At 43.7% G+C, this 21,553-nt stretch overlaps 1 protein-coding gene across 7 annotated transcripts in view; it reads right to left on the bottom strand.

Annotated features, from left to right (window-relative positions):
- PTPRG (protein tyrosine phosphatase receptor type G) overlaps positions 1–21,553 on the bottom strand; it is a 621,815-nt gene that overhangs the window by 472,481 nt on the left and 127,781 nt on the right. For all 7 annotated transcript variants that reach the window (XM_084635116.1, XM_084635117.1, XM_084635121.1 and 4 more), the window contains exon 2: positions 7,027–7,131. In XM_084635116.1, the coding sequence (XP_084491242.1) occupies positions 7,027–7,131 (105 nt within the window). The remainder of the gene's footprint in view (positions 1–7,026; positions 7,132–21,553) is intronic.

Here is a 21,553-nt window from a genome sequence, read left to right as displayed (position 1 = left end):
TGACCCCTTGCCCCACAGCAGGCCAGTGGTGCCCACAACTCTCCACCCCAGCCTTAGGACTGGTCACTGAATGTTTTAGCCTGAAAACACCACCACTCTGTATGCCCTCCAGCAGGGAAAGAATCAGCCTTGCTCCCTTGAAATCAGTATCCAACTATAGCTCAGCTCAATGTATGAGCAGCAGCCACACAGGTGTGTGTGGTCTACATGGAGCACCTGTTACAGTGTTGATCAGCACGGTGGCCTGAACGCCATTGGTAGTTAGCAGGAGCTCTTTTGGACATGTGATGCAGGGTCCTTTTCTCCAGCTGTTAAATTACATTAAAAGAAGCTTTAACATAGTTGAACATAGCACTTTACCCCACCAGCAATCGCTGTAGTTGGCCCAGGGATGTTCTAGGACTGCAAAGAGAAGACAACACGGCCTGGATAACTGTGAATGGGAAGGGAAGTGTTTCATCAGCAAATGTCTACAAAAAATCTTGAGGACCCCCCAACACGGACAATCACGTAAATCACTACTCGACGGCTCACATGACATAACCACCCTAACCACGGCCAAAACCTCTGCCCAAGAGAGTCATCACACGTGAAAGCTGGGCAAACTGCTTCACTACACCCTGCCCAGGGAACAGTCCAAGACAGGGGTGGGAAGGAGAGAGAGAAAGTAGGTGGCTTCCAGCCTTTACCTCATCAAAACTCAACTTGGGACAAATATATGCTCAGCATCTGTCCCCTGCCAGCTGACATTTGTGGGCTACCTCACCCCAATCTCTGTAGACATGCTCTCTCTACATCAGTCCCCAAGGTCTACAAGCACAAACGTGGAGAAGAGATATTGGATAAAAGCAGGCGAGTTTGCTGAAAATCCCACATGTAGCTGGGGATGATAGGGAGGTGGCAGACATGGGTGAGGGGAGAAGTGGAGCAGCTCCCTCAGAAATGAATGGTAAATAGACAGCATTGAGAAGCATTTACATACTAATAATATAGTCACACTCTCCTTGATCTTCATTTTATTGTACACTCCATTAGTTTTCCTTCCTTAGGCCTGGCAATGCAGGAATCCCCTCAGACTCCTGAGTCAGCATTGCAGGAGTATTTTTCAAAGGCTTGGATATTTATCCATCTTGTGCAAGCCTCTCTAGTTATTTCATCTTCTGTTTTCCTTACCACCTCAGAAACTTTTCATGAATAATGCCCCTCTACACATGCCCTTTCCTTCCCCACTCTCCCCATCTCTGAGGACAACTCTTCCTGCTTGGAGCTGAAGACAGCCGTTCACCTTGCCTCAATGCAGCACTTTCCCACAAGGCACTGCACGCGGCCGAGTGCCTTCAATGTGCATTTGCACTATCTAGACAGATTACTCACCACTATATATTGTGTATTTACTGAGTGATAAAATGGGGTTGGACCAGGTAGGGGCCAAATGCTTTCAGCACCCACTGGTGTAACACAAAATCTCCATGCCAGCTACCATGGAGGCCTGCGCTGTGACTCTGGGTCTGGGATGTTAAACACCAAAAGGGTTTCTTCTGGAATGGAATTTCATGTTGTACTGCTCAAATATTACACTTATGTTATACCATGCGCACAATTTAATAATACATCCTCTTTCAGTTTCTTGGCAAGGAAATGGTACACAGATCATTTCTGCCACAGAAACCCACCGCAATAGTATTTAACTTTAAAAAGGGACACTACACAAAAATGAGGAAGCTAGTTAAACAGAAATTAAAAGGAACAATCAAGGGTGAAATGCCTGCAAACTGCATGGATACTATTTAAAAACAAAAGCTCAAACTAAATGTATACTCCAAATTAAAAACAATAAGAGGATTGAAAAAATGCTACCATGCTAAGAAGCAGAGTAAAGAGGCAGTTAAAGCCAAAAAAGCATCCTTTTAAAATTGGAAGTCAAATAGAAGAATAAACTCTGGCAAGTCAAATATAAAAGTATAATTAGACAGGCTAAGAAAAAATTTGAAGAGCAACTAGCTAAAGACACAAAAACTAAGAGCAAAAATTGTTTGAAGTATATCAGAAGCCAGAAGCCTGCCAAACATTCAGTGGGTTCTAAATTAGCTGTTACCACACAAGAAAGATCTTGGAATCATGGGGGATAGTTCTCTCAAATAATCTGCTCAATGTGCAGCAGCAGTCAAAAAAGCTAACAAAGTTAGGAACCACTTGGAAAGGGATAGAGAATAAAACAGAAAATATCATAATGCCATTATATAAATCCATGAAACGTCCACACCTTGAATGTACTTCTTGTCACTCCATCTCTAAAAAAATATAGTAGAATTGGAAAAAGTAGAGCAGAGCAACAAAAATGACTCTGGGTATGGAACAACTTCCATACGAGGAGAGATTAAAAAGCCTGGGACCGTTCAGCTTAGAAAAGAGACGACTAAGGGGGAATAGGACAGAGGTCCATAAAATCACGAATGGTCTGGAGAAAGAGTTATATTTACTCCTCACCGCAAGACCCAAAGGTCCCCCAATTATATTAAGAGGCAGCAGATTTAAAACAACCTCAAGGATGTACTCCACACAATGCACTGTAAATCTGTGGAACTCATACCCAGGGGAAGTTGTGAAGGCCAAAAGTATAACTGGGTTCAAAAACGAACTAGGTAAGTTCGTGGAGGATAGGTCCATCAATGGTAATTAGCCAAGATATTCATGAATCTAACCTCATGCTCCGCGTGTCCCTAAACCTCCAAGTGCCAGAAAGTAGGACTGGATGACAGGGGATGGATTCCTCAATAAATTCCGCTGTTTTCAGAGATGAAAGTAAGCTGGTACGGTCCAGTTCGGCGTACCAGCAAGAGCCAGTACGCCGTGCCGGACTGCACCGGCTTCCCCAGCAGTGATTTAAAGGGCCCGGGGGTCCTGCCACTGCAGGGAGCCCCAAGCCCTTTAAATTGCCTCCGGAGCCCCAGCAGCAGGGCTTGGGCCGCGCTTTAAAGGGCCCGGGGCTCCCCGCAGTGGCAGGACCCCCAGGCCCTTTAAAGCACCGCTGGAGCCTGGCTGCCGGAGCCGGGCTCCGGCGGGGATTTAAAGGGCCAGGTGCTCCTGCCACTGCGGGGAGACCCGGGCCCTTTAAAGCACCGCCAGTGTCCTGCCCCGCTACAGGGAGTGGCGGCAGGGCTCCGGCGGGGATTTAAAGGGCCCGGGGCTCCGGCCGCTGTGGGGAGCCCAAGGCCCTTTAAAGCTCTGCCAGAGCTCCGGCAGCAGGGCTCGGGTGGCGCTTTAAAGGGCCCAGGGCTCCCCTCCCACTGCAGGGAGCCCCGGACCCTTTAAAGCATCACCAGAGCTCTGGTAGCGGGGCTCGGGCGGGGGCTCCCCGCAGTGGCCGGAGCACCGGGCCCTTTAAATCCCCGCCTGAGCCCGGCAGCCGGAGCCCTGGGGCTCTGGCAGCCAGGCTCCAGCAGGGATTTAAAATGCCTGGAGCTCTGCGGCGGCCGGAGCCCCGGGCCCGTTAATTCACCGGGGCTCACAGCCGCCTCTGCAGCTGGTAGCTCCAGGGTGATTTAAAGGCCCCAGTGCTCCCAGCCAGAGCCCCGGGGCCTTTAAATCGCCTCTTCCGGTTGAGGCCACGCCCCCACTCAGGACTCCAGCTGAGTAAATCCTTTAAAGTTACTTTCACCCCTGCCTGTTTTGTTCATTCCCTCTGAAGCATCTGACAGTGGCCACTGACAGAAGACAGGATATTGGGCTAGATGGATCATTGGTTTGACCCAGTGTGGTTATTCTTATGCCTCTATTTCCCAATTTTACTTCTTTTATCAACAATAGTCACGAAAAGGATTCTAATTAGATAACACTAATCAGGTAGAACTGCATGTGATTGACGACTGAGAAAACACTATCTGTTCTCTGTAAAACAAAACAGATTGGCTATTTTCCCTGAAGAAGCTGGAGATTTATCAATACACAAAACAAAGCAAAAAAGCCAATAGATAACGTGTAATTAAAGATTGGTCTATATATTTTACACTGACATACATCTAAAATGAGTCGTGGAAGGTAAAAGCTTTTATTGGGGAAAAGGTGATATTAGTCACCAACGAAAAAACTGAATAGTCATGAAAATAAAATTTAGAAAATTGTCACATGCAGAGATGTTCATAAACTGCAGGACTGATTAAAAACAAAATCCAATAACTCATGCAAATAGTTTTCATATCTATGACAGCAGACTAATTCCAACAGTGTTTTATTTGTTTTCTTGAAACATTTTCCTTTAATAGGCTGCAATGAACATTCCAATTACATTTTTAGATAACCAAAACCAAGGAAACATGCTAAATACCACTTAACCTGTAATTTTTGTATAGTTGGTAGAGTACAGATAACAATCGACAGACTATCCATTTTAACATACAGATTTTTCCATGATTTGTTTCCTTCTACTATCAGATTATTTAAATTCCAATAAAGAAATAAAATTTGTGACAATACCTTTCCTGTTCATTTGCTAGTATTCTCAACATTTAAATGGAAAGAGTTTATTTGTCATCTGTTACTGAAGTGTATTTGGTTTATACGATCTCATTTGCAAATGAGACAGCATCTCTTATTATGACATCAAATTAAAGGAAACTGTGACATCTGATGTTTTTGTGTATTAATGGATGAATTCTAACCTCAGCTAGTCATGCAGTTTCAGTGAAACTGATAATTTATTACTGAGGACAGAATTAGCAGTATTATCTAGGTTATAATTTTCCTATTTAGCTGACATCAGTATTCAAATTCCTTAGAAACCCAACTTTATCATTTTGATAAAACCAGTTCTGCACAATGTCTCCATCAGGACTAACATCAAATGTGTGAAATACATCACAAGTCCTTTCAAAAGAAGTGTGGCAAAATTAATGACACAATGGACCTTCAGAAAGAAACAAGTATGTGGAAACAGTTTCTGCAAACAGAACCATAGCTACCAACATGAACTTTCCTTTTTTTTCTCCCACCCCACCCCTGTTCTTGAGGAACTGGTCTGCAAATAAACTGGAGGTCTAGAAGCTTCCAGGTCTGCAATAACCAGAGAATTGCATATGGAGGTGGGTTAGTACAAGTTACTTTGTATCTTGATTAGTAGTCTCAAAACTGATCCAAGAGAGCAGGTTTCTCCTAAACCTTTCCTACCAAGTCAAGAGGACAAACAATAAAACATCCACCAAATCCTACCTTCTCTAACATATGTTGCATCAGATTGTCTCACTGTCATGCAAAACTGTAAAATATATACATGCAAAGCAGTTGTTTGAAAGCCCCAAAAGGTTGGCATTTGGACACTCACACTTGCACTGTGAGATGCTGGGAGATTGTTTGAATAGCATATGATAGGCTGGGGGATTATTTGTGAAAGGGAAAATGGTAAAGTGTGAATTTGTGGGAACAGAAAATTCCTTAGAAGGATCCAGAAGAACTGTCTGAGGTAAGAAAGAGAAGTAGGAGACCAAGTTGGGAAAGTTTGGGGAAAAGTGAGGGGAAAGGAAGCAGTGGTGGGAAGACTGACCTGGAAAACTGGTATCTGAGTGAGAAGTGGGTAAGGGATTTTTGACTGGGGTCGGGGAGCCCAAGAGTTGAAAACCTAGCAGGAGCGTAATCTACAAAACTGTAAAATTGGAAGCATGCACACTTAAAATATACAATACTCATGTAACCCTAAGAACACCTCAATGCCAACCAGTAAAGGGGGTTACAAGAATATCCTGATCCTGGTATATACATTATGGTTCACCAAAGAATATTATATAAGGTCCTAAATGAAAGCCACGCTCACACAGTTCATTAATATCATTGTGATATGTACATACAGATACTTTGTAAAAAGTAATGTATGTATCCTGAAAATATATTCCTGTCAAGGAAGAACTAGCAACCAGATTTTCTCTCAGACAAAGGAGGTTTATTCACCTGTCTGTGCAACTTGTAATTTAAACATTATAAGCTAACACAGTTTACATACAAAGCTAATAGGGAGATGTGAAATCAACAGGATAACAAAACACAGGTAAATAAGCCACGGTGGTTCTCCTGAGTTGGGGAACAAACAATGAACTCTGGGGATATAAGGAGATGGCAAGGAAGACACCTCTTTATCCTGAATCTAGGAAGTAATCGGGCAATGAGATTACATTAATGAAAACAGGCTCTCAACCCTGCTTGGCTGAAAATGCTGCAAAGGACATTTGAGGTGAGATAACTTAGGCTAACTTTCTGTCTGAATATGTTTTAAGTTTAGTCTCTAGGAACCATGTAATGATTTTGTTGCATCTGTAACCCTCCTGTTACCATGATCCTTACTCACTCGCTCTTGAATCTTGATATTTGATAATAAACGTATGATTGTTTTCACTATAAACGTATCTCAGTGCTGTGATATTATTTAAGAAGGTGATCCGGAGCTGAATCATTCAAGCTGGCGTGTGCTTTGCTCCTTTGGGGAGAGCAGACCCGGTATTACTGAGAGTGTTCAGTGGTTAAAGGGCTGATTACTGTAGGGGAATGTTTCCAAAGGGTTCGGTGATGGGGTGCACCTATTATTAATCTACAAGGCAAAGGGAAGGCTGGTATATCCCAGAGTGCTTGGGTGGCAGACAGACTGGGAGCTGACACACAGTTAAGCACCAGCAAGTCTCAGGGAGGTACCTAGGGGACTCAGTCCTGGGCACTCCAAGAACCATCACAAGTCTTCAGTGCCATTCTGTGGAGAGCGGGTGGGGGAGTGCAGCGGCTCCAAGAGCAGTGCATGAGAGTGCTATATAATTGGGCTGTTGTGTGTGGAAGGCAAGGTCACAGTGGGTCAGTCAAGCTCTTGAATTTTCAGGAGTGTCAGTACAAAAAACCAAGATGCAAAGCTTGCAAAATTAAGTCGATTCCTGTTTCAAGTTTCTGATGCATACGGAGCAGCAAAACAAATACAACAAACATTTCAAACAGGTAGTTTGGGGGTTGGCAGTGTCCCAGTCACATTTCACTCCAATATAGTATGAGTCAACTCACCTGAGTAAGCCCAGTAAGAATCCCCCGAGGCCTTACGCCGCCGTATTTGCACAGAACTACCATGTCTGTTTTCATGTAGTGAGCCAACGTACCCTTCAGTCAGAGCTGAGAAAAGGAAAGAAACAGCAGCAATTAGGAAAATGACGTTCACTCTCTAAACATATTATATGTTAAGCAGAGACAATGGGCGTGGTGCTGTTCATGAAACAGAGATGCTCCTTACTCCTGAAGAGTTCACAATCTAAAGAGACGACACAGAAGACAGGACGTACTGGGAAACCCTCATGACTGAGTTACCTTCGGAATACGTTTTTTAGCTTCTTCTGAATGAAGACCTTTCTTTGGTGTGGGGGAGCAGAATGGAAGAGGGTGCAAAGAAGAGAGAAGGAAGTCATAGGATGTTCAAGCTGACAATGCTATTGGAAGAAAGGGAGCTAGGTGGGTACACTTCGGGGAAGGGATTATCTTTTTGTTCTATGTTTATACAGCACCTAGCACAATGGGGTCCTGGGCCATGACTGGGGCTCTTAGGCGCTACAGTAACACAAATAATAAATGACAACCCAATTTCAGCCTGGACTGTATCTGTACAGACTCTTGAGTCAGGCATACGGTCTCTGAAGAGACAACAATGGGTTACTGTGACACAGAGGCTCCTAGGCAAAGAGTCCCCTGTTCTTTGCCAACAACTCTCACCTCAGACTTGACAAACTCACAACACCAAGCACATCTTACAGAGTATTTATCCATAAAGAGTATCATGCAAGGTATCAATAGCAGATGTACACCAGCAGAGAGTCTAGCCCAGGACATTTAGACTGTCGATAGACTTTCTATCTAGCCACACAAAGGGTACGTTGTGGACTTGCTTTACTATTCATACACAAAACAATAACTGCTCTCGGAAAAACAGCAGGTAGACAGATTCTTGAGAAACACGCATGCCAGAGTCCAGCACATTCTATAAACTTTCTGCTTTTGATACAGCACTACAGCAGAAACAACATGTGAAAATCCCCAAACAGGCAGCTCTCCTACGACAAAGAAGAACCCTCTCTACCACTGTGTGGAGGTCTTTGGTGAGGCTGAGATTAATTGGCCAAAGTGGTGACAGCTTGAGAACTTCATTGAGGGGAAGTCACACTTCAGCAGCTCATGCCATCCAATCCATCATGGAGGACATTGACACTGCCCTCCAGCCAAGGCAAGGGGTGATAGTGTCAGGCAGCCACTTTGTGTACACTCCCAAGACCACAACACAGCAAAAACATCATTAAAAAGGAGCCACCGACCTGGTTCGCGTTCATAAAGTAAAGAACTTGAACCCACCAAACGAAACAAAAGAGGGAATACTCACTACATTGTGCCACAGAGTACTTCCATGCTTTTTTCTTGTCACTGTTAACATCTGCTTCTTTCTTTTAAAGAATTGCTCAGCTTTCGTAAGAGGGCAAGTTTATACAGGAAGATTTTGTGTATTGCTTCTGTACACGTGACAATCAAATCTGAGTTGTATGAGTTGACAAATGTCAGAAGGGTAGTCTGACAGAGAATTCCATTTTCTTTCACAATACACCGCATCTGCATACCTAGGTCTTATAATAAATGCAGAGAACACAAAAAATAAAACCTCCTTTTAATTCCAAAGAGAACTGTCTAGGCATTATTTGAAAAGCATAGTCTGACTCAACAGCAATTTAAGTCTGACTGTTCTCAGTTCTGTTATTTAATCAGGAAGGTACGAATTAAATAATTCCAACACTTAACTTCAGTAAAGTGTCCAAAAGGTTACTGCTTCTAGTAGCCGTACCACAGGTGTTGTATGCCCATCACCTCTCAAGCCAAGCATAGCAAGGCTGGGCTTACAACAAACCTTCATGGAACACCAAGTATGGGCAGTTCAGTTCAATTCTTCCCACTGAAATAATACTTCAATAACACCAGCTTGGTGCGAAGGGAACTTGGAGCTTGCTACATTTCAGTAGCAGGTGTATTAAGCTGCCCCACCTACAAAGCAGTGCAAAGAGCTTCATTTTATGGCAGAGCCAAGTGATTTCTGCAGCACAACCATGCTAAATTTCGTGGCAAACTGGAAGTTCTGTAGCAGCGTGGATGTCAGAAAAGAATTTCCCAAAAACATACGGTAGGGCTCCCCCCGACCCACATGAACAACAATCTTGACAGACTGTGTTATTTGATCAGAACCTCTGATTTTGAGTATTTTTCCTGATATTTCAGGCAGCTGCCAAATTCCTGGTTCACTTGCAGGATCCAATCGTGAAAGCTTTAACTTAAAGAAATAAGAAATCAGGGTCCATGCTGCAGGATTCAGGTTCAATATGTCATACCCCTTTCTCCTGTCTACTGGGAGAGGGTCTACTTTCTCTCCTCCTCGCTGATGACAGGAGAGCAGGAGATATCAATGTGAAGGAGAAGGAGTATGTGGAGTCAGAAGAGGGACAGGCAACTCCATAGGGAGAGATGTGACAAAGCACGTCGGGGACTGGAGACAGGAGGAGGCAGCAGCCGGGGGAAGAGGAAAAGAACATGGTGGTTCAGAACTTCAGGAAGTTCTGACTTTGAACCATGTGTCCTGGGACGAGTACACTGCAACTAGTTGTTATCTAATGCCCCACAATGCGGAGTTGGATAGTCATAACTTTATTGAGCATGCAGATACAGAATAATTGTAGACAGTAAACAAGATGGCAGCTGATTTTCCAGAAAACTCTGGATTTCTTCACCAGAAGAAGGATGCTACATAACCACTTCCACCAGAGGTAAAGTTTTGCTACTAATTCCACAGCCACCAGGCGCTGGGTAGGCCCTACCGGCAAAACAGGAAAGAGACTGGGTCTAAACAATTTAGGGATTCTAAAGGGAAACACTCCAAGTCAGCACACAACATTTAAAATTAATTGTAGAACTCTTTGAACTCTTAGCTTGAGCAATCAAAGAATGGCAGCGTGGCAATTCTTCAGTGTGGCTATGAATCATGCTATTGATTTTCCGTATCTTCTGTGCAGAAAATTAAATTATGTAAATCTAGGCCTTTACAAATCTCTTACTTTAATGTAAAATTGAACATTTGCTAAAGTCAGCATCATATTTATGCAACTAAAAATTTGACATCCTTATGAAAATATGCAGTTTTAGTCTTCTACATAGACACTAATTATAATTATAAATCTATCTTTACTCTTAATAGGTGAGCAGCCACATTATACAACGAAACATTATGCAATGAAACAAAAGCCGCGGTGATGAGTCTCAAGGTATGTTTACATTGCAATTAAAAAACAGTGGCTGTGACTTGGGCTCAGACTAAGGTTTAATTGTGGTGTAGACTTTGGGCTCCAGCTGGAGCTCAGGTTCTAGGACCCTCTAAGGTGGGAAGGTCCTGGAGCTCCAGCTGCAGCCTGAGCCCAAATGTCTACATCACAATTAAACAACCTCTTAGCTTGAGTTACCTGGCACAGGCCAGCAGCAGGATTTTAACTGCAGTGTAGTGTGACAAAGTTCCTCCTCTACCTTGGTGGGTCTTGCGCTTATTGGCAGATTTGCTCGCCTTGGAGCTTCACGGCAGCCCTTAGTTTGGCCGCTTTTGTGAACCCACAGTCCAGGTCAACTCCTCCTGTGTCTGACCTGGAGTTGGGAGGTTTGGGGGAAACCCGGGCTCGCCCTCTGCTCCGGGTTCCAGCCCAAGGCCCTGTAGAATGCAGCTGTCTAGAGTGCCTCCTGGAACAGCTGTGTGACAGCTACAACTCCCCGGCCTACTTCCCCATGGCCTCCTCCAACACCTTCTTTATCCTCACCATAGGACCTTCCTCCTGGTGTCTGATAATGCTTGTACTCCTCAGTCCTCCAACAGTATGCGTTCTCACTCTCAGCTCCTCGCGCGCACACCACAAACTGAAGTGACCTTCTTTTTAAAATCCAGGTGCCCTGATTAGCCTGCCTTAATTGATTCTAGCAGCTTCTTGATTGGCTGCAGGTGTTCTAATCAGCCTGTCTGTCTTAATTGTCTCCAGAAGGTTCCTGATTGTTCTGGAATCTTCCCTCTTACCTTACCCAGGGAAAAGGGACCTACTTAACCTGGGGCGAATATATCTGCCTTCTATTACTCTCCTGTAGCCATCTGGCCCGACCCTGTCACAGTAGACATACCCTCAGAGCCCAGGTCAACTGACTTGGGCTTGCAGGGCTCATGTGATGGGCTGAAAATAGCAGTGTAAGCATTCCCACTTGGGCTCTGAAACCCAGCAAAGGGGATGGGTCTCAGAACCTGAGCAGGAACATCTACACTGCTAATTTTTAGCCCCGTAGCATACGCCCAAACTCAGTTGGCCCAGGGTCTGAGATTCATTGCTACAGATCTTTTCTTGCAGTGTAGATCTGCAAGTACTTAATCTCACTAAGCCTCCATTCTCCAAGTGTAAAATGGAGTTAGTAATCCTTCCTTACTTCCCAGAGATGGTGTGAGGACATATTCATTAATGTTTCTGAGGCACTCGCATATCATGGTTATGTGAGTTATTTCAGTACCAATATAGACAGATAGATGGTCTGGTCAAATGGATGGCAATTAGCTCGTGTGTATCCAAGAACAGGAAAACACTAAGTAAATATTAATGGAGCTAAGTTATTAACATTAATCACTAGAGTTTTCCATTATTCCTTCACAGGTGGGAGACGGTGAACTCACGAGCTCTGAGGTTCAAATCAGTTCAGCAGCAGAGAGCAGCAAACTTGTTTCTCATTGTACTCAGTAAGAACTGGACTCTGCAATGCAGATGGGAGTCGGAGGTCAATACAAAGAGGACTAGGGAAGCTAGGCAGCTTGGGAGTGGTTGAAGTTGCAGAAGGGTGGACAGGAGGGTCAGATAGAAAAAAACAACACACCAGTTGCCCTGGAAGGAAACGAGAAGAGGAAAAAAGGAAGGAAGTGGGGGGATCACTGTATGCAGAAGGGGAGAGAGATTGTGATACAAGGAGACACAAAGCCAGTGTCCAATTGCAAAGGGTGCTGGGTACTCACAGGATTGTACATACACCAGGCCAATGCTGAAGGTAGAGATGCACACCAGCATATGTGGTCTGAGAATTGTAAATACATATTTAAAAAACATTGGGCCCAATTTGGCTCTCAGGTGCATGGATGTAAAATTAAACCCAGAGCCACTCTACTGATTTCTGCTGACTATCGATACCTATCAGCAGGAACAACAGCAGCAGTCAATGGATTTGCACTGGCTCCTATCTTAACTACTTGCTGTAAGAAGGTAAAGATCCCTACAAAGATATCATGGTGAAATCTCTCTCATCCCTAATTCCCTCTAATTTTAATCAGTACTAAGTCTCAGATCCTACACAATATTCTAAAGTGAATCAATCCGTGTCGCACTTCTACAGCCAGCAAAAGCAATGAAATTTTGTGCTGTTTATTTAATATTCCGATCAGCTTTCCATTTGTTCTGTCTCAGTATATTAAGTTTTCAACAAAATGGATTTGATAAGTACCCTCTAAGGCACAATAAGGTAATTCCTTTCTGAATACTCTAGTGATATTCAGAGTTCACATGAAAATACAGAATTTAACCCCATCTACCTTATACATAAAACTATTATAATATTTGGAGAGATTATACTCTAGGCATTAGTGTTCAAATGATATGAAACAGTCATCCATGTAAGGAAAAAAAAACCCTTTAAGGCTGATATTTCATAACTAATGATTTCATCATTCATACATTATGTTAGATGAACTCAAACTACATTCTGAGCTAAAAGCTGATCATTTTAGGCCTTGTCGGCATTAGAAGAGGTGCACTGCTATGACAATTAATATGAAATTGTTCTGATTAAACTGGTGCAAACCCCAATGTAGACACACAAACCAGTTTATCTTAATTCAGTAATTTACCCACGCAAGCTGATTTAAGCAAGCATGAAATCAGTTAAGTGTGTCTACATTTGGGACTTGCACTACTTTAGCTAAATCAGTTTAGTTAAACCAGTGCTACTTTTGTAATGTAGATAAGCCCTTCAAGACTATTCCTGACAGTTAGGCTATTAAGAACTTGGCCCTCCATTATTATGTGAAGTCTTAAGGAGCACAGAGAAAAATCTCGTTAGTGTTTTAGCCATGAAGGGACTTTGTTATCCAGACTGTTAGTAATTAGCCCTGTGGTTAATTCAGGCTGCAAAAAGAGTTGTGGGGTTGGGTTTTGGGTGTTTTATGTGTGCACCAAAAAGGTATTTTATTCAAAACTATATCATTTTTGAGCTAGAGAGAGATTTACAAATTTTAGAAGGTAAAAGAACATGCACAAGACCAGGGCTAAGGGCTGTGAGCCAAGACAGTTAACTATCTGTGAAACAAGCCTCGTTATAAAAACCAGCGTCTTCGATTAGGTGCACTGGCTTTATTTTCAATCAGATACTGCTAGAGAGACAGTTAAGATGTAGACACCACAAGACTGAGCTTTTCCACATGTTCAACTGCAAAAGCGTTTACTATTCCAGATGATGTCTTAAAATAAACACTGCATGATAGGCCAGAGAGGGAGGGAAAAAAATAAAAAGAGAGAACAATTGATAGAAAACAGATTTATAATGGTTAACAGTATACTTGTACAATTAAAATAAAAAATGATTCAATCCATCTCTCTAGTCCCTCTCACAGGAAACTGCCTAAACAGAACTAGGCCATTTTCCTCAAATATTTTATCAGCCTCTGACAGCAAATAAATCTACAAAACATTTCAGGCACAGCTAGTCCATTTTAATACTGTATTGCTTTTAAATAGATTTCTCAACCACAGAGCCCCACTTTTTGTCCAGATGATTTTATATCTTGCCAAAAAAGGATGAAAGTCGAACAACATATGGTGGTCAGACGGTACCAACAAATCATATTCCAAGAAAGACTTCTTCCTTTGATTATACCACAGTGACTTTCCTCTGATTCTCAGATAAAAGACTAAATCTATTCTCCAATGGATGAACGGGTAATTTTCATGGATGGCTCCCATTAATGAACAATGGGAGTTATGCTCATAAATCTCTTATGACTCAATGGGAGAAAAGGCACCCTTGAGCTGTGAATCTGCTAAGCGATACAGACCGTACCGCCCATATGAGAGTCACCCTGCAGATCCTCTTAGGGTGAATATAAGCTACAGATCTGTTCATGTAAATGGCATGGGACCTTTAGATCTATTCATTCTTTCTGCTGCTTATGTACCTGATATATGATGTGGTTGCAACGCAGCGGCTGAGAACAGGAACATAAACGCAGAGCACAGCAGGCCTTACAGGAACTAACCGGCAGATTGCAATTTGAAGATGAAAAATAGTTCAGGGAACACAGTGTCACATTGTGGGGAAATAAATTAACCAGTGGAATTAAAACTCCCTGTACCAAGCAAGAGGAATGCAGCAGCTGCTAGGAGCATTGACCCTTTGCACCCTGGTGAGTTAGAAGCCACTGAATTCACTCTAATGCATTTTCCAGTATCCCACAGTATCAGGAAAACACAACTCCCACAAACATCAGGGTTGCTGTAAACAAACCATTGAAAATCTATTTTCACAACACAAAAGCAGGCATATTGTGACAGGCTGTAGAGCCCTTCGAGGATTGACAGGGAAGTCCCCCACTGCTGGGCAGTGAGACTCCCAAACTTATGCAAAGGGGTAGCCTCCACTTACCCGTGAGTGGGGTCCCGGGGTGTGTAAGGGTTGCTAACCACTGCCAGGGACATTAGATGAGCTCCCACAGAATTTTGAAGATTGAATCCAAATCCCCATGATCATCGCCAGGTTTTATGGACCCCTCTCCAAGCCTGTCTGGATCTGAGGGAAGGCAGCCGAGCCTCATTAGCGAGTCAGCCAGGCAGCCTCAAGTTATACTAATGACCCCATTAAGGGAACTTTAAAAAAGGGAGCCTGGGGAGGTCAGGGAGAGAGAGAGCCTGCCAGTTTTGTCCAGGGAGGCTGCTGCGTGATTGCAAAGAATTTGGTTTTGTATTATGCAGTTTACAACTCAGTTGGCATCAGCTGTGTGAGATGCAGCATTGCTGGTAACTTTGGGCCGCTGATCCAAATCAGATAATTGGAATCGCCTGCAGAACTAGCATTGGACATAAGCAAAGCTGGCCAGATACCCAGCGGTGCCAAAAAACAATTCATTTTCAGCCTTTGTCCAATGACAAAAAAATCAACTGGCTGCATAGGGAGCCCAACAGCCACCCTCCCACCCCGCCGGGGGATTCTGCACCGGGACCAGCTTCTGCCAGTGGACTTGCTTTATGACCTTAGACCATCCCTAGTCACCAGAAGCTGCAGACAAAGCCAAAATCCTCAGGAGAGCTTCGTTTTACCCAAATCCAGAGCAAACATCTATCTCACCATGCTGTTACCTGCCCCTTCCCCCCTGTGTATTCAACACACTTTATCTTCAGGCCAAGCATGTCTAATAGAGCCAGGTATTTCAGGTGCCTAACTTGAGACACCTTAAAGAGGTGTAACTTTCAGAGGGCGAGTGCTTAGGCCTTCCTGAAAATCAGGCTCCTTTAAGTAATCTCAGATTGGGCACTCACACAAAACATGGAAGTACTGGAAGTCACAAATAACGCATGGCCTGTGTGTCCAATGCAGGTGGGGTGTGTTTGTTTTTTTAAACTTTTGTTAACTGTCATTATCTGTGCTTCCCAAAAGGGGTCATCCCAATGGCTGCCCATCGCCTCACTCTACCGGATCTTACAGTAGGGTCATCAGACCCCATTTCTGACATTACAGTTATGACGCTAGCAACTGCCCAATGTACACACAAAAGTGTGACTTCGAAACAGGGCCAATAGACAGCAGGTTTTAGGCCAGCATAAGGAGTATTTCACATATGAAAAGAGATTAAAAACACGGGGACTGTGCAGCTTAGAAAAGAGACGACTAAGGGAGGGATAGGACAGAGGTCCATCAAATCACAAATGCTGTGGAGAAAGTGAGCAAGGAAGCGTTATTTACCCCTTCACACGACATAAGAACGAGGGGTCACCCAATGACATTAACAGGCAACAGGTTTAAAACAAAAAAAACAAAAGGAAACACTTCACACAACGCACAATCAACCTGTGGAACTCGTTGCCAGGGGATGTTGTGAAGATTAAAAGAATAACTGGGTTCAAAAAAGAATTAGACAAATTCATGGAGAATAGGTCCAACAATGGCTATTAGCGAAGAAGGTCAGGGATGCAACCCCATGCTCTGGGTGTCCCTAAACCTCTGACTGCCAGAAGATGGGACTGCATAACAGGGGATGGCTCACTCGATAAATTGCCCTGTTCTGGTCATTCCCTCTAAAGCATCTGGCACCAGTCACTGCCAAAAGACAGGATAGTGGACTACCGCCCATACTGGGTCAGACCATTCTCATGTTCTTATGCAAAGAGAGCAAGCTAACATAGAAAGGAAGCTGACCCTTTCTCTCCCTCTCTCCTTCAGTATAGACAAAGTCAGTGCTGGGTTAATGCAGAAGAGAGATAAAGTAAACAAATGACTGCAGAAGGGGATTATTTTATTTTCATTCTTGTCCCACCATGAGCAAAGAGTTTGACAAATACACCCAAGTAAGGGAACTCTAAGCTCAGGTTGGAAGTGTGGGCTCTATCCTTAGCTCAGCCTGCAGTAATACGGTGCTGTGGCCCATATGGCACTGTAAGATCAACCTCTGAACAGCAATCTATGGGGGTCTCAATGAAGCTTTTTGAGGTTTCACTTCCTTGTTTTCAGAATACCACAGAATCACACTGATTCCCACTTCACTAATCTACAAACCTAATATTTGTCCCCACCCCAGCCCCCAAACTACACAGCAGTTTAACCCCTCTTCTCAGCAAAATGTCCTAGCTAAGCACAGTCAGTCTTGTATTACTAAACTTTAATTCCATTTGCAAAACTTACTATAGAACAGTGGTGGGCAACCTGCAGCGCATCAGAGTCACCCGCTGGCCGGCCGCGAGAGTTTGTTTACACTGACTGTACGCAGGCACAGCTGCCCTCAGCTCCCATTGGCCGGGAATGGCGAACCGCAGCCACTGGGAGCTGTGAGCGGCCGGGCCTGAAGACGGTCAATGTAAACAAACTGTCTCATGGCCTGCCAGCAGACTACCCTGACAGGGCGCCTATGGCCCACGGGCCACAGATTGCCCCCCACTGCTCGCAGGTGTGGTATACCGAGAAGTATACTAACTAAATCCAGGCTACATCAGTCAAAAGAAGTTAAGGTAGATAGTGCATCGCAATCTGGTTTGAGCCCCATATTTGTTCACTTGGACTGCGCTCCTGAAAAACACACACAAGCTCACCTTTATTTAAGCCACAGTCCCATTTACTCATCTAATCAGTCCCACTGAAGTCACATGTATTAATCATATGAGTAAAGCTAAGAATGTGTGTAAGGATCAGGACCTTAATTGCTAATACACAAAGGGTGATGTTCTGACCCACTGGTGCTCGTTCGGGGTTTGTTTTTGCTGTGGGTGGTGATGTTTTGGTGTGGTTTGTGTTTCCCAGATTAACAGGATTTAGGTGGGAAGCCTATGACAAATACAGAGGCAGCAGCGGTAGTGACCCAAGTAGTGGAAGACACAATGAAGATGACTGGATGTGGAAGCTGCAGTACGTAAATGATCCTGGAGGGGGTACCTGGAAAGAGTTTCGTCTGCATGAAGTACCTTCTGATAGAGCTGATGGAAGAAAAGATCTGAGGATTGAAGATGCAGGTGGAAAGTCTGGTTGAGTTTAGAAGGGGGTTCAAGCGGATTATGGAGCAAAGACATGAGGCTGCTGAAGGGAAAAGCTCAGACTTGCAGATGGAAGCAGGACTGAAGAACTCTGAGGGGAGACTGCTGGGTGAAGAAAATGGACAGTGGAAGCATGTGACTAAGAGTACCAGGCAGAGGAAAAGACAGGCTAGTGAAGGAGAAATAGAGTTCAAGAACAGGTTTGCAGAGTTGGAAAATGAAGAAGGGGCTCAGCAGGTTGTCACTGAAGGTGGAAGGGCAAGAAAGAAGAGAAGAGTGGCTAGTCCTATAGGAAAAGGGGAAGAGTCAATGGAGACTACACCAAATATGAGCCCCAGGAGGATACAGGATGGGTTGAAGAGGATTACAAGGGAGAATAGGAATGGAAAGGACTTGCAGCCAGAGGAAACAGGGGATAGACCAGAGAACTGCACCATCACCAGGAAAAAGGCAGGTCTACGTGATCGGGGACTCCTCACTGAGAAGAATGGACGGGCCTGTAACCAGAGCTGATCCAGAGAATAGAAGGGTGTGCTGTCTACCAGGTGCTAAGATACGGGATGTAGACCTGAGGTTGAAAAGGATCCTAAAGGGAGCAGGAAAGAATCCCCTAATTATTCTGCATGTGGGAGCAAATGATACGGCTAGATTCTCACTGGAAAGTATTAAGGGAGACTATGCTAGGCTGGGGAAGACACTTAAGGAAATCGAGGCTCAGGTGATCTTCAGTGGGATTCTGCCTCTTCCTAGAGAAGGGAAACAAAGGTGTGACAAGATTATGACTATCAACAGATGGCTCAGGCAGTGGTGCTATAAGGAGGGCTTTGGGATGTATGGCCACCGGGAGGCATTCATGGACAGAGGACAGTTCTCTCGGAATGGACTTCATCTGAGTAGGGAAGGAAATGGACTTCTAGGATGGAGGCTGGCACAACTGATTAAGAGAGCTTTAAACTAGGAATTTGGGGGAGATGGTTGGGAGATGTCCAGGTAATCTCCACACCGGATTTTAACATTGAGAGGGAAGAAAACAAAGTAAGAAAGGATACAGCAGTGGGTAGGAGAATGGACGTAAGGAGGACGGGCAGTGTACATACCAGTCTAATAGGTCATATTGCCTGCAGAATGTCCTTGCCTAATCGGGTAAAGAATGTGAGCGAGGCCAAACAGCAAAAATTAAGATGTTTGTACACCAAAGCGAGGAGCCTAGGTAACAAAATGGAGGAACTAGAGCGACTGGTGCAGGAAGTGAAACCAGATATTAAGGGAAAACAGAAACATGGTAGAATAGCAGTCATGACTGGACTACAGGTATTGAAGGGTATGTGCTGCTTAGGAAAGACAGAAATAAAGGTAAAGGTGGTGGAGTAGCATTGTCTATCAGTGATGAGGTAGACTGTAAAGAAATAAGAAGCGATGGAATGGATAAGACAGAGTCCGTCTGGGCAAAAATCACATTGGGGAAGAAAACTACTAGAGCCTCCCCTGGGATAGCGCTTGGGGTGTGCTATAGATCGCCGGGATCTAATCTGGATATGGATAGAGCCCTCTTTAATGTTTTTAATGAAGTAAATACTATGGAAACTGCGTGATCATGGGAGACTTTAACTTCCCAGATACAGACTGGAGGACAAGTGCTAGTAATAATAATAGGGCTCAGATTCTCCTAGATGCGATAGCTGATGGATTTCTTCATCAAGTAGCTGCTGAACCGACTAGCGGGGATGCCATTTTAGATTTGGTTTTGGTGAATAGTGAGGACCTCAGAAGAAATGGTTGTAGGGGACAACCTTGGTTCAAGTGATCATGAGCTAATTCAGTTCAAACTGAACAGAAGGATAAACAAAACTAAATCTGCAACTCGGGTTTTTTATTTCAAAAGGGCTGACTTTCAAAAATTAAAGAAATTAGTTAGGGAAGCAGACTGGACTGAAGAATTTATGGATCTAAAGGCAGAGGAGGCCTGGGATTACTTCAAATCAAAGCTGCAAAAGCTATTGGAAGCCTGCATCCCAAGAAAAGGGAAAAAATTCATAGGCAGGAGTTGTAGACCAGGCTGGATGAGCAAACATCTCAGAGAGGTGATTAAGAAAAAGCAGAAAGCATACAGGGAGTGGAAGATGGGAGGGATCAGCAAGGAAAGCTACCTTACTGAGGTCAGAACATGTAGGGATAAAGTGAGAAAGGCTAAAAGTCAAGTAGAGTTGGACCTTGCAAAGGGAATTAAAACCAACAGTAAAAGGTTCTGTAGCCATATAAATAAGAAGAAGTGGGACTGCTAAACACTGAGCATGGAGTGGGGGTCAAGGATAATCTAGGGATGGCCCAATATCTAAACAAATACTTTGCCTCAGTCTTTAATAAGGCTAAAGAGGATCTTAGGGATAATGGTAGCATGACAAATGGGAATGAGGATATGGAGGTAGATATTACCATATCTGAGGTAGAAGCGAAACTCAAACAGCTTAATGGGACTAAATCGGGAGACCCAGATAATCTTCATCCAAGAATATTAAAGGAATTGACACATGAAATTGCAAGCCCATTAGCAAGAATTTTTAATGAATCTGTAAACTCAGGGGTTGTACCATATGATTGGAGAATTGCTAACATAGTTCCTATGTTTAAGAAAGGGAAAAAAAGTGATCCGGGTAACTACAGGCCTGTTAGTTTGACACCTGTAGTATGCAAGGTCTTGGAAAACATTTTGAAGGAGAAAGTAGTTAAAGACATTGAAGTCAATGGTAAATGGGACAAAATACAACATGGTTTTACAAAAGGTAGATCGTACCAGACCAACCTGATCTCCTTCTTTGGGAAAGTAACAGATTTTTTAGACAAAGGAAACCCAGTGGATCTAATTTACCTAGATTTCAGTAAGGCGTTTGATACCATGCCACATGGGGAATTATTAGGTAAATTGGAAAAGGTGGGGATCAATATGAAAACTGAAAGGTGGATAAGGAATTGGTTAAAGAGGAGACTACAGTGGGTCATACTGAAAGGTGAACGGTCAGGCTGGAGGGAGGTTACCAGTGGAGTTCCTCAAGGATCAGTTTTGGGACCAATCTTATTTAATCTTTTTATTACTGACCTCCGCACAAAAAGTGGGAGTGTGCTAATAAAGTCTGCGGATGATACAAAGCTGGGAGGTATTGCCAATACAGAGAGGGACCGGGATATCATACAGGAGGATCTGGATGACCTCGTAAACTGGAGTAATAGTAATAGGATGAAATTTAAAAGTGAGAAGTGTAAGGTTATGCATTTAGGGATTAATAACAAGAATTTTAGTTAAAAGCTGGGGACGCATCAATTAGAAGTAACGGAGGAGGAGAAGAACCTTGGAGTATTGGTTGACCACAGGATGACTATGAGCTGCCAATGTGATATGGCCGTGGAAAAAGCTAATGCGTTCTTGGGATGCATCAGGAGAGGTATTTCCAGGAGAGATAAGGAGGTTTTAGTACTGTTATACAAGGCACTGGTGAGACCTCATCTGGAATACTGTGTACAGTTCTGGTCTCCCATGTTTAAGAAAGATGAATTCAAACTGGAACAGGTACAGAGAAGGGCTAACTAGGATGATCCGAGGAATGGAAAACTTGTCTTATGAAAGGAGACTCAAGGAGCTTGGCTTGTTTAGCCCAACCAAAAGAAGGCTGAGGGGAGATATGATTGCTCTCTATAAATATATCAGAGGGATAAATACCAGGGAGGGA

Source organism: Lepidochelys olivacea (assembly GCF_965140295.1).
Source record: "Lepidochelys olivacea isolate rLepOli2 genome assembly, chromosome: 7".
NCBI lineage: Eukaryota > Metazoa > Chordata > Testudines > Cheloniidae > Lepidochelys > Lepidochelys olivacea.
Note: the sequence above shows the minus strand (reverse complement) of the source record. Positions and strands in the feature narration are given on the sequence as shown.